The sequence below is a fragment of the Felis catus genome, chromosome D3, assembly GCF_018350175.1.
Source record: "Felis catus isolate Fca126 chromosome D3, F.catus_Fca126_mat1.0, whole genome shotgun sequence".
Lineage (NCBI taxonomy): Eukaryota > Metazoa > Chordata > Mammalia > Carnivora > Felidae > Felis > Felis catus.
Genome location: NC_058379.1, coordinates 83,577,874 through 83,592,697, shown reverse-complemented (window position 1 = coordinate 83,592,697; position 14,824 = coordinate 83,577,874). Strand labels below are relative to the sequence as shown.

The 14,824-nt window shown below is 34.9% G+C and overlaps 1 protein-coding gene across 2 annotated transcripts in view; it reads left to right on the top strand.

Annotated features, from left to right (window-relative positions):
- Nucleotides 1-14,824, top strand: part of CDH19 (cadherin 19) — a 235,459-nt gene that overhangs the window by 148,600 nt on the left and 72,035 nt on the right. Inside the window, exons 6-7 of one of the 2 annotated variants that reach the window (XM_045041116.1) lie at nt 12,145-12,384; nt 13,149-13,214. In XM_045041116.1, coding sequence (XP_044897051.1) covers nt 12,190-12,384; nt 13,149-13,214 — 261 coding nt within the window. In that variant the 5' untranslated portion in view covers nt 12,145-12,189. The remainder of the gene's footprint in view (nt 1-12,144; nt 12,385-13,148; nt 13,215-14,824) is intronic. The other variant, XM_023242085.2, reaches the window with a different exon arrangement.

Genomic DNA, 14,824 nt, shown 5'->3' with positions numbered 1-14,824 from the left:
GGCCAAATAATTAATTCAGTACCTAAAATTGTGGAGAAAATATCCTAAAAAAATCCAGACTGGGTTAGGTTGAACTAGAGAGGCCACGGCTTGACATATACACAGGAAGAAATTAGCTGAATTATACAGACTCTGGAGATTTGTACCCTATTTAACTACCCTTAATGTCTTAACTTGGAAATGGCTTAACTTGGGCAGCTGTCTGAAATAATGTTTTTGAAATTAATATGCAAATGTACTTGTCCCTGGGCACATCATCTTTCTCCCCCACTCTGACCCTATCCAACTTCTTGTATTCTTTCAGGTTAGGCATTTTTATCTCTTTTATTACTCTGACAAGACTTGATTCCAGCTACTATCTATAGTTGGCCTTTGTGACTCCTTTTTTTCTCATTAGTTTATATAACCCCACTTTGGCCTTCTTTCTTCTCTTTTTAAACGAGGTTTACAATTAATATCTCACTGATTACAAAGAAAATTAACAAGAGGAAACACGAAGTACCTCTTATGGTTCCAGGAATATAGTTGGGGGTTTTATTAGGGTGCTAGGCTATGTAGTCAAGTAACTGCCCACTTTTCAGTAACCTCATACCACAAATATTTAATGAGACTCATGGGGGTACAATATTCAGTTCCACACAGTTGCCAGTGCCCCTACCTTGATTGAGGTTCTATCATCTCATAACTACAGCATCTGCTTGCCAGAGAAGGGAGAGAGAAAGACAAAATAATTATTCACAGGTCCTTCACTGCTCCAGGTCTGAAGTGATAGCCATCACCTTTATTTATAAATGGTTAGAAAGCTAATCACATAACCCAGCCAAATTGTAGGAGAGATATTGGTATACAATAGTATGTGTACCACAGTGACCAAAAGATGTTAGTTGTTTTTTTTTTTTTTTTTTTTTTTTTTTTTACTCTCAGGTCATGTTCTCCTCCTAACCATGTCAGTTTGCCAATCATCCCGGGGTTAGGGATGGATTACGTCATCTTAAAGAATTAAAAGTAAGCCTTTCTTACAGCAATGGAGTGAAAGGAAACATCCCATGACAACAATTACAATACTGAGTATGGAATCACCAAGTGCCCACTTAGAATCTTCACCTGTAAGTTTTGCAGGGAGATACCTTAGTACTTTGAAGCCTACCTTTGACATTCCCTAGACAGTCTCTCTTGAAATCCAGTCGGTCATCAACTGTTGTCAATGCTGTTTCCATATCATTGATTCTGTGACTCATCTTCTCTCTTTCTGCAGACTGTGATTAGTCTGAGTGCCGGATACACTGGCACCTTGAAGTGAGGGACAAACAGTCACGGGCCTGAGTCAGTAGATCCAGGGAAGCAACATCCCAGTGTCTGGAATTGCAGATGGCCTTGAAGCACTGATTCAAACATTCAAAATATTTAATTAAAAGCTAATATCATATTAAATGATTAATTTAAAAAGGATTAAAATAAAAATATATATGTATGTAAGTTAAATATAAAGGCAGACATTAACATGGGAAACAACATAGTAGACAATACAGATTTCCCAAGATTTTTCAACTGAAAGAGTACAACAACCTAACAGTTTCAAGATAGTTGCTTTTGTATTTCAGTAAGTGGACAGGGGTTAAATAGATTTCCACAAATATACAGTACCTTTTTTTTTGGAGTGAATATTGAGGTAGTGTTTGACAAAAAAAATTCGAGTTCAAGATATAGTCTATAACCTGTCACCAACCACCCATGCTACTGCTCTAACAGTAATTATAAAGGTACTTATGGAATAAAAGGGGACTGTTAATAGACATTTCAGAGTCTACATTTTTACCCCTTTTATAAACACATAACTCCTTAAATTAAAAGAAAGGTGGGGGAGCGCCTGGGTGGCTCAGTCGATTAAGTGCCTGACTCTTGATTGTGGCTCAGGTCATGATCTCATGGTTGTGAGCCTGAGTCCTGCGTTAGTCTCTGTGCTGATCGTGGAGCCTGCTTAAGATTCTCTGACTCTCTCTGTCTCTGTCTCTCAACTTCCCTCTGCCCTCTCCCCCACTTGTGTGCTCTGTCTCTCTCTCTCATTTTGAGAGAGAGAGAAAGGAAAAGAATACTTCCCCTGTAATAATTTAACTGCTCACAGCCCTCAGAGCTGCGTTTTATTATTTGTTTCACACTGAGGTTTTATAAAATTTGCTACTTAACACATTTGGATCTTAATATCAGAAGTTAGACATGCTTAATTAAATTGTGGGAGAGAAGGGTTTTATCTTTTATTAAGTAGCTTTTCAGAAACCATGATTTTGAGAATTTTCCTTTTTTCCCTAAGCTTTAGGATTTCCTGACCATCGCAAATTATTAGGCTTTTGATATATCATTTTGACCGAGCCACTCAACGGTTTTCTAAAGATGGAGACATTATATTAATGGCCATCTGTTTTTCCCTATGAGGAGCTGGCTTAGTTGAGCTTAGTTTTTTAGCTTTCCACAAGCCTTTCAGAAGACATTATATTTTTATAAGTTTTCACAGATGGAATAATTATCTTTATGTAACTAAGACGAGGTCATAGAAAAGACAATTCATAATTAGATTCAGTTACCAACTGTATAAGTGCATAGATTATAATATTTTCCATCCCTTAAGTCATAATTAGTCTTCTTTGAAAACATAATTGTTCTGAGTCACGCTGGGATTGCTTTCTGCCCGTATACATCCATACACTCTCACATACTATTGCAAGCATGGCAATGTTTATTTGTCAGTCACATAGCCATGTTCCAGAATACAAAAAAAAGAAGACTTTCAAACCATTTGAGAATGCATGTAGAACCCATGCATTACGTGCCATGTATCCTACGCATTTTGTGATGACCATTTATAACGGCTTTTATTTTCATATGTCTGTCTTGTTTGAAGAAATAACAGCTGAATATTTTGAAGTTGAGAAATAGATTGTCATCACCCACTTATAGGTAGCTACTTTTATGTAGTTAAAAGCACTTACATAACAATAGGTGCTGGACAATATCTAGGCACATGGACTCATTTAATCAAGATGACTCCATGGGAGTGTCGCTGGCGTGGTCTTCGTTTTTCAAATGAGATGAGTAGGCAGCCAGAGTTTAGACTTCTGTAAAGACACACAGCTAGTGGTACGGCTGGTGTAGTCATTAAGTCCTTCCTTGGCTCGTCAACCCACCAACCTGCCTCTGGAGAACAGCCCCAGAGGCAGCCGATAGTGGTCTCTTGATTGTCAAGATGGTACTAAATAAACCCTAAATAAACTCGTGTAACATGTTTGTTTGTTTGTTTGTTTGTTTGTTTGTTTTTAAAGAGGCTCCCAGCATGGAGCCACATATGGGACTTGAACTCATGACCCTTAGATCAAGACCTTGAGCTGAGATCAAGAGTCAGATGCTTAACCGCCCTAGCCACCCGGGCGTCCCAGTCTTATAATTTATTACATAATTATAGGTAGACATGTAATAAATATTAAAATGTGATACACATGAGGAAAATTTTAATTGATCTATAATTTCTCAGTGCAGATATGATTACTACCTGTATTTGAGGGCATCGTCTTTCAGGCTCCCTCCACTGAATTTGTCAACATAAGTTTTTCCTAAATTAATGGATTCATTTTCTTTGCATTTAACTTATTTCCTTCACCTATCGAAGCATTACAGCCATATTTCCATATCATTAAATGACTTTACAGCACCGTATGTAATGGCTGAATAGCATGATGTTAATATGAATTTTGAAATTTGTTTTTATTCACTTGTTTCTTTGTTAACTGTGAGACCAATTTTATGTATCTCTCCAAATGAATAGATTTAGAGTATTCAGGGAATTCCCAGTGTTTTTCAATTACACAGTGAAACTGAAAGCATGGATAAATATGTGCAGTTTTATCTCCTCGAATAATGTAAGTGATATTTTGTCAGATATTAGAAGTAAAGTATTGCTTTCTCGCTCTTGTTCTTTTTTTTTTTTGCTTTGTTGTTCTGTGTTATATATTTTCACAAGAACATTAAGAGAAAAAAGAAACTTCACTAAAGAAAATATTTTACAGGTTTGACTGCAGCCACACAGAAAAGTAAGTGTAAGAAATAACATATGTACATGCAGTGACCAAATTAAAATCATTACAAATATGGCAAAGATATAATTAAGTCCCATGCAGAGTAATTGCATTGGCAACGTGTAATGAAGGATACAGTCCAAAAATGGTTTTAGGCAAATCTTCGGTGCGCAGACATGTAGCAATTCAGCCTTGAAATGATGAGACATCATGTTTTGGTAGCTTGTGGAAGATGGAAAAATGTGGGATACCAGATTTTTTTAAAACGAGAGTTTGCCAGTGGGTGTTTCATCGGTTGGAATCTGTCTCTTCTTCTAGAATATTTTCACATTCAGGCTCAATTTTGTCATTGTTTAGCACTGAATATGGTGCTCAAGAATCCACAGTCCTCTCCACTGATGAGAACAGAGTTCCTAGAAGCCAACCCAGGGATGAAATGGCTCCACAACTCAAGACATGACACAAATAGTGAATGGGGAAGGCCGTGATGCCAAAGAGGGCCTGAGAGACTCTTATACAGGCACTCTGACTTCGTATTGCTTTATCTGTAGCAAAATGCTTTTATTTGTGCCAGTCAATATGCAAAATACATTTAACGAGAGTTTATAAATGTGACAGAGAAAGACCTTTTACGTCTACTTCTACAGAGAAAGAGTTGGCACATGTTTTATTGCAAATTTGGTCCAGAAATATCACTTCTTCTCACTTATGTATGCAAGCTATATCCACTTACATTTCTTTCTATATTTCCTATTAGCGGTTCCGAGAAAGCCCTTTGAAAGCCTTTATGGGTGGTGTCACTCTATGAAGTTGCCAAGTTTCACTTGATTTTTAAAAAGATCACAAATAGGATCAAGTTTCTATATTTATCCAATCCACATTCTTCTAGCTTCAACTTTTATCTTCTCCCACACAGACACCAAATCCATCATTCTGACTTATTCTTCCCTTTTTTTTTTACCTCAATGATCTTTAGAAGAAGCGGGGAGAGGTACTCTAAAAGGAGATAACGGAAAACATTTTATTATGTCTAGTTTCAAGATTGGTCCAGACGTTAAAATGCAATTTATAGATATTTAGTTAATTCAAATACGGTGAACTACCACTGACAGATGTCATGCACATTGTTAGGTATCTACGTGTTTTCTTTCTTCCATTCAGTAAGGCACAGTATATACTCTGTGCCCTTAAGATTACATCTCCAGTCTTATCTCCACCGGTAAATAATTATTTGCTACTGGACAGGTCACTCAAAATGTCTCGATATAAATTTCTTCATATGGGGATGCAATACGTTAGAGAAAATACAGTTTCTAATATTCAAATTATATGATCCTACTTGGACATAATATGTTGATACTTACTATAATACTGTTATTCAGAGATTAGTATCATTTTATTATGTAATTTTGTGTTAATAGCAATGTCATTTAATTTTTATACATTATGTATTTTGAAATATAGTTCATTCTATTTTTTACTTAATATTTATAAATATGCCTAGGGACTGGAAATGAAATTAAATCTAAACAAATTACCATGAGACACAGTATTAGCATTTTTCCATATTGAAATATGATGCGGGTTTTCACCCCCACATTCACCTGACTGAAAAATATAACAAGACTGCAGATTTAGGGCGGAAATGTCACTCCTTGTTTCTCTAGGACCCATTTCAGACACACTAATTGATAACATTTTTCCTTATTAGCCCAGACTCTGCCTTGAACTTTTCTCAGTCTGGCCCTGCTGACAGCTGTCAACGCTCTTCAATCAGAAGTGGACCATTATTTGAAACATTTTCCTTTCCCCTGAAATGTGTGACCATTACAGATAATTTGGCATCTAGAAGAGTATAAACAAAGCCATAATATTTCATAATTCACACATACCTACTGCATTTCATTATTGTATTTGTATAGTAAGAGGCTCAAATAAAAGGGTATTCATGTCTGTTTTATTATGATTTAGGACTATGAAATAAGATAGTTTAACTTTTAATTTTAAATTTAGTCGTAAAACATTTCAGTCATATACTTTATCTGAAAAACATATAAGATAGAAATTTAATGAGTGTTATTATTTGACATATTTACTTGAGATTATTTAGAGGGCGAAAAACGTGACAGATTTCTCAACTTCTTTAAACCCCTTTCTTTTCCTACTGTCATGGTATAAATACCATAATAAATCTTGCATATCATTTTTCTTTTCCTAGACTTTACAAAATCCGTGTATGACCATAGTCTCTTAGGGCATCATCTTATAATTTTGAAACACTTTATAATTGGTATCATATAATACCCTGATTAGAACTTTTTTTTTCACATATCCTTTTTCCAGTTAATCCAATTTGTATTTGCCTCATAGTGAACAAATTTGAAATTTCTCTATGTATAAAGCAGTAAAAAAAATAGCTGTTAGTTTATACATTCAACTATTTTTTAATGTTTATTTTTGAGAGAGAGAGACAGAGCCTGAGTAGGGGAGGGGCAGAGAGCGTGGGAGACACAGAATCTGAAGCAGGCTCCGGGCTCCGAGCTGTCAGCACAGAGACTGACAGGGGGCTCAAACTCACAAACACAGGCACCCCTAAACTAATTTTTAAATATAGTAGATTTGGCCAAACTGTTCCTCAAAATGATTGCCCAAATTTTCAATTTCATCAACATTGTATTGGAGTCTGTTCTTCATGCATTTTCATCAATATCTGATATTAAACTGTTTAATGATTTTTGTCCACCAAATGGATTTAAGAAGTACAGAATAAATTATTATTATTGTTGTTTTAGTATACAAATTTTAAATACAAGTGAAGAATAAATAATAGCTATGCCAATGCTCATGACCCAATTTCAAGAATTAATTCTCAAGCCTGTGCTTGGTTTTACCTGCTCCTAAATGCTCCTACTCTTTCTGAAATGCTTTAAAAAAATTCTAGATGTCATGTTATATCCAATACCAACATACTTCAGTGTACATGACATGACCAAAAATAGGGTATGTTTTCATATAACCACAAAGAAACTTCCACAACTAATGAAATTCACAATAGTTTCTCTTTTATCATTTAAAGATATTGAATTATCATGAAATATTTTCACAGATTGATAAAAAAATGTAACTATAAAAATAAGTTTGTACAAAAGGAACAGCAAATGAAGCCTAAACCCTAAAGCCAGCAGAAGAAGTGAAATAATAAAGATGAGAACAGAAATAAATGATATAGAAACAATACTGTAAAACAGATCAATAAAACTAGGAGTTAGTTCTTTAAGAGAATTAGTAAAATTGATACACCCCTAGACAGGCTTATCAAAAATAAAAGAGAAAGGGCTCAAGTAAATAAAATCATGAATGAGAGAGGAGAGATCACAATAAACACAACATAAATACAATTATAAGAGAATAGTATGAGAAATTAGGTGCTAACAAATTGAACATTCTGGAAGAAATGGATAAATTCCTAGAAACATATATATGACCAAAACTGAAACAGGAATAAATAAAAAATTTGAACAGAACAATAACCAGCAAAGAAATGAAATCAGTAATCAAAAATCTCCCACCAAACAAAAGTCCAAGACCAGAGGGCTTCCAAGAGGACTTCTATCAAACATTTAACAAAGTAATACCTATTCTTCTCAAACTGTTCCAAAAAATTAAAATGGAAGGAAAACTTTCACAGTCATTCTATGGGGCTAGATTCCCTTGACTCCATTTCTCAACAAGATACTAGGAAACTGTACCCAACAGTACATTAAAAGAATTATTTTCCATGATCAAGTGGGATTTATTCCTAGGCTGTAAGAGTGGTTCAGTATTCACAAATCAATCAGCACAATACACCATATTAATAAAAGAAAGGGTAAGAGCCATCCGATATCAATAGATGCAGAAAAAGCATTTGACAAGGTACAGCACTCATTTTTAATAAAAACACTCAATAGAGTAGGGATAGAGGGAATATACCTCAACAACATAAAGGCCATGTGCAAAAGACCCTGTATGCATTAAGACCCACAGCTAATAGCATCGTCAATAGGGAAAATTGCGAGCTTTTCCACTAAAGTCAGGAGTAAGACAGGGATGTCCACTTCCACCAATGTTATTTAACGTAGTACTGTCAGCAGACAACATAAAGAAGTAAAAGGCATCCAAATTGACGAGAAAGATGTCAAACTTTCACTATTCAACACAACATGTTACTCTATATAGAAAATCCAAAAGACTCAACCAAAAAAAATTGCTAGAATTGATACAAGAATTCAATAAAGTCTCAGGATACAAAATCAGCATTCAGAAATCTGTTGCATCTCTATACACAATAATGAAGCAGCAGAAAGAGAAATCAAGGAATCAATTCCATTTACAATTGCACCAAAAAACCACAAGATACCTAGGAATAACCTAACCAAAGAAGTAACAGATCTGTACTCCGAAAACTGCAGAACACTTGTAAAATAAATTGAAGAAGACACAAACAAATGGTAAAATATTCTATGTTCATAGATTAGAAGAAAAAATGTCGTTAAAATGTCTATACCACCCAAAGCAATCTACACATTCGGTGCAATCCCTATCAATATAACACCAGCATTTTTCACAGAGATAGAAAGAACAACCCTAAAATTTGTATGGAACAACAGAAGACCCCAAACAGCTAAAGAAATATTGAAAAGGAAAGAAAATCTGGAGGCATCATGATTCTGGACCTCAAGTTACAGTACAAAACTGTGGTCATCAAGACAGTATGGTACTGGCACGAACACAGACACATAGATCAATGGAACGGAATAGAAAACCCAGAAATGGGTCCACAACTCTATGGCCAACTAATCTTTGACAAAGCAGGAAAGAATATCCAATGGAAAAAAAAGACAGTCTCTTCAACAAATGGTGTTGGGAAAACTGAACAGCTACATGCAGAAGAATGAAAATGGATCACTTTATTACACCATACACAACAATAAATTAAAAATGAATGAAAGACCTAAATGTGAGACAGGAAATCATCAAAATCCTAGAGTAGAACATAGGCAGCAATATCTTTGACCCTGGCCACAGCAACTTCTAACTAGACACGTCTCCATAGGTAAGGGAAACAAAAGCAAACATGAACTGTTGAAACTTCATCAAGATAAAAACTTCTGCACAGCAAAGGAAACAATCAACAACACTCAAAGGCAACTTATGGAATGGGAGAAGATATTTGCAAACGACATATCTAAAAAGGGTTAATATCCAAAATGTATAAAAACGTGATACAACTCAATACCCAATAAACAAATAATCCGGTAAAGACATGGGCAGAGGACATGAATAGACATTTTCCCAAAGAAGACATCTAGATAACTAACACACGTGAAAAGATGCTCAACATTGCTCATCATCAGGGAAATACATCAAAACCATGGTGAGTTACCACCTCACACAAGTCAGAATGGCTAGAATTAACAACACAGGAAACAACAGGTGTTGGTGAGGATGTGGAGAAAGAGGAACCCTCTTATGCTGTGGATGGGAATGCAAACTGGTGCAGCCACCCTGGAAAACAGAATGGAGGTTCCTCAAAAGGTTAAAAGAACTCTGCTAGGAGCCAGCCATTGCACTACTAGGTATTTATACAAAGGATACAAAAATACAGATTCAAAAGGGCACATGCACCCCAATGTTTATAGCAACATTATCAACAATAGCCAAATTATGGCAAGAGCCTGAAGGTCTATCCACTGATGAATGGATAAAGAAGAAGTGGTATATATATATATATATATATATATATATATATATATATATATATACATACATACATACAATGGAGTGTTACCATGCCATCAAAAAGAATGAAATCTTGCCATTTGAAATGACATGGACAGAGGTAAAGTGTATTATGCTAAGTGAAGTCAGTCAGTCATAAAAAGGCAAAATACCATATGATTTCACTCATATTTATGATTTAAGAAACCAAATAGATGAACATAGGAAAAGAAAAAAAAAGAGAGAGAGAGAGAGAGGGAGGCAAACCATAAGAGACTTTTAAATACAGAGAACAAACTGAGGGTAGCTGAAGGAGAGGTAGGCAGAGGGAGGGGCTAAATGGTTAATGGGTATTAAGGAGGGCGCTTGGGATGAGAACTGGGTATAACATGTCAGTGATGAATCACTAAATTCTCCTGAAACTAATATTACACTATATGTTAACTAAAATTAAAACAAAACCCTGAAATATTAAAAAAATAGGTTGGTGCAAATCAGGTTCTAGATAATGTCCTTTTTTTATACTTATTCTTGTGTGTTTTAAATATCTTTGAATCTAGTACAGCATGTTTCCTAAAACCCCTCACTTTTTTACCTAGATGAATGAAAATATAATAACATAAAGTTGACATAAATGTATTTACCCAACACTATAATTATAACTTCACATCACTGTTAGTGATACTTTTCCAAATTTATACAAAATAGCATCCTCATTAGGAAACTGAGCTTGTTCTGACTGCTTTCATTATTTACTGGGTATCAAAAATATAGATTCACAATTTCTAAACAACAGACATTATTATTTGGATTTCAAATATTCAACATTAGGATGAAATCCATCTTTAGTTTTCACATTAGTTGAATTTCATGACCTTCATTAAGTAAATATATAACGAAGAATGCATCTGCTTGAAGGAGAGGCACCACAGAATGCCCATTTATGACAATGTGTTCTGTCTTAATTAGGTGTTTTTTAACAACTCTTCTAACAAGAGCCAAAGCCCTAAAATATCTCTCAAGGGTTGTTCAAAAATATGTGGAGAAGATTCAAAGTGAAATCATACAGGAAACTCGTAACAGAAATAGGGAGTCTGAATTTTCTGTTGATTGTATAGTGTTAAACTCTTTGTAGATTTGACAAAATTATTTTTCTTCATGAGTCCCAACGAAACAAATCCAATTTGGTTATATCGAGGTGCTATGTCAATGTGGTAAGTGCAAAGATATTCCATTTCCTATAAGGGTGAGAATTACCAGTCATTTCAAAGAGAATTGCTTGATCAGTATCCATTAAATAGAAAGTTTTACCTGTAAAATTCAATAGTTTAGAGTTTCTCTTTTAATATTTAAATAATAGAAGATATCTTTCTTTTTTTATTATTTTGAGAGAAAGAGAGACAGCTCAAGGAGGACAGGAGCAGAGAGAGAGGAAGACCGAGAATCCTAAGCAGGCTCCACTCTGCTAGAGCAGAACCCGACATGGGACTCGATCCCATGAACCTGAGAACATGACCTGAGCTGAAACCAAGAGTCAGATGCTCAACCAACTAGATGTCCCTAGAAGACATCTTTTTTCTCCATCTTCTATATCATAAATAATCAGACATTTGTACTCAGACACAATATTTTTGTATTTATTTTCTAAAAATAGCATTGTCTCTTTTTTAAGATGAAAACCATTTCATACCCTTCATAATATAAAATGGTAAATATCTTGCACGGGTTTTCTATTTAGAGTGTTTTGTAACTTCAGCATAACCGATTATGAAATCCTCCAGGTTTCAAGATGAGTTGTCATTTTGTCTAGTTAATACTAGATAAAATGCTATAACTTGGGAAATTGGGTAAGAAAATTTATTGCTATTGAAAAAGGGGAGTAGAAGATTACATTTTCCCCCTGCCTTGACTTGTTTTAATGGGGTAGTTTGAGTTTTACGGAGATAGAATTTTTAAATTAAAGAAAAAAAATCTAATTTCAGTATCAACTGTCAATCAAGGAGATTGCCAGATCAACTTTTCAACCTTCAGGCAGATTTATGACTACAGCTTAAAATGGACAGTGCTTGGGCAGAAGTTTCTAATTATGCCATTCAAATTATTGCTGAGCTGCAAAATATAACAAGCGTAATTGGATGATAAATTAAATGTATATTGTTCCTACTTTTATGGATGCAAAAGTTATATCCTTTCTTTAGCAATTATGTGAGCAAATGTTATTTTAAATGTAAAATTTTGTTGTGTTTCTTGTTCTTTCGGAATATGTAAGATACCTAATGCGTAAAAAGATTCTAAAGGAACACACAATTTTTGTTTGCAGCTACTGTTTCCTCCGAAGAATACCAGTTGGAATCAAACGAGCAGAATGGATTATTGCTTATTGCTGCCTTTTACGTTGGGAATTTCTCTCGTATGGCCTTGCTTTATGGCAACAGAAATCTCTCAAACAGAGGAAGTTAAGCACCCAGTGGATTCTCATTTGAGAGTGAAGCGTGGTTGGATGTGGAACCAGTTTTTTGTACCAGAGGAAATGAATAAGACTAATTATCACATTGGCCAGGTACTGATTTTATCAGAGTGTTACAGGAAATACTATTATGTAAATCTAAATGGATGGGTTGAGGAAGTTTTAAGGCATTTGATGCGTCGTACATTTTCTCGGTGGAACCCTTAGGAAGCTTTAGCCATCGGCCTAATTAATTGTTTCTGATTTCCAAGCACCTAAAATACCTGCAAAACTTGAGGAGGAAGGAAACCTCTGATTTTCAAATTTCACTTTTGTCTCCCATATGAAAATAGAGCCCTCATTTATCAACATCTGGAAATGTGATGGTGTTATTTTTGGTAATGGATCAAAGCAACCACACTGAGAATAATAACGTTTACCAACAGTATTTAGCCTGAGTTTCTATTATGCTCAGTAGGTGTTGATTTACCCATCATTAATTTTTCATGAAGCAGATTAATACCAAGCCCTTTTAAGTTAAGTAGCTTCAAGAGCATACACACTTCATTTGATTATGAAGTATAAAGAATAATTATTTTTACTTTCTTGTAAGATATATGTATATATCTTTAAGAGATATATATATTTAAATTTCCTAATGAGATAGAATGTTCCCTATTTATGTTTTTGGTTTTTATTATCATTCAATATTCTTTAAACAGAGGTAATTACAATACCGTGTCCTTTTTCTAAGGATCTTTCTCTAGATGAATGAACTGAAATAAGTTTAACCACTAATTAACTGGCACTAAAATTTAATTGGGCCCAAAGGGTGAAGCACTCAAAATTCATGAACTCCCTTTCCCTGGCCCTTTCAGGAAAGCCTCAGTGTTAGCACGATGTCCAGATTCCAGAGGAGTTCGTCTATCACCTCCGGTGAATGTGTATGTGTATACTCCACCAAAGGCTTAGATTGGGATCTTATGCAAACAGATTTCAAACGTTTGCGCATGTATGTGTTCCTGCTGTGAGTCAGATTTCTCATCTCTTTATTCTCTAAGATGACTCCAGGTAAATCACAGGCAGGATGGCACAAATGAGGTCTGCAGTTAAGTGTCTGCTGGTTAACTGAGTCTCTAGTCGCATTTGCGGTGGAGTCCACGGAGTACCATATGCTCTGCCATCAATGAGTGGGGTGACAGACTCACACAGACGGGGAACTTTTAGTGAATGAGACTCTGCAGGGAAGTGCCTCAGTACACTCAGAGCAGACTACCTCCCTGGCTAACTGTCACATTTTCTAGTTTGTGTTTTTGTGCTCCCGGTGCTCCCGGCACATCTCCTGTTCCGTTCACGTGGTGGTTGGTTTTGCCTATTTTTTCATTCTATAAAAATACTTGTGAAAATATTCTAATGGATGTTTTGCCTTGAAACACTGTCATTCGACTTAAATAACACACAGGTAACTGCTTTAAAAGAGAGTAATAATGAATACCTAGGTGTTGTCATTAAAGAGCTGGTGAAAATTAAATGTAGCTGATGTGTCCAAGGTGACTTTCTTTTTGCACTATTTGTTAACAGAGATTAGGTTTGAAAGCACAATTAAGTAAAAATGTAAAGGCATACTGATTTGCCAAATCAATGGTAATTGCCTGGTTGAAAAAAGTAGTTTTGAATAGAAATATAGAAAATATCATGACACTGGAGGGGCGCCTGGGTGGCTCAGTCGGTTGAGCGTCCCACTTCGGCTCAAGTCATGATCTCCCACTTTGCGGGTTCAAGCCCCATGTCAGGCTCTGTGCTGACAGCTCGGAGCCTAGAGCTACTTCAGATTCTGTGTCTCCCTCTCTTTCTGCCCCTCCCCTGCTCACGCTCTGTCTCTCTGTATAAAAAATAAATAAAAACATTTAAAAAATTAAAAAGAAAGAAAATATCATGACACTAGAATTCATGAAATTGAAATGTCTTTAACTTATGAATTTTGTGACCTTAAAAGGCAGATACTTAATATATATTCGTGTATATTTAAGTAAATATATATACATATTTTTTTATTTTTATTTTTTTACTTAAAATGGGTCCATGAAAAGACCAAACTCACTGATCTGTGAAAATTATACTGTGCAGATACTTGGAATACATTTACTCATTACTAAATTTGACTTATCATCATCCTAATATTGAATCAAATTTTCAAATTATATTAAAATGATACCTGAAAAACATAGGACATACATAACTTTCCTTTGATATAATTATTGATATAATTAAGGAAACACTGTTTCCCTTAATCTCTTATTAGTAAGTCATGGAGACTTCCTTTTTATCTTATGAGTAGTGAAGAACCATCACATTAAAAGAGCTATAGCTCTTTTATTATAGCATTATTATTATTATTCCCAATCTGTTTCTTTCATTGAATAGCTGTGTTATCCAACACATTATTAAAATTAATTGTTGTAGCTACCTTCAGGTATTCCACACAATCACGTAGAAAAAATATTAATTAGTCCATTGTACCTTGAACTATCATAAAAGTTATGAATTTGTTTAA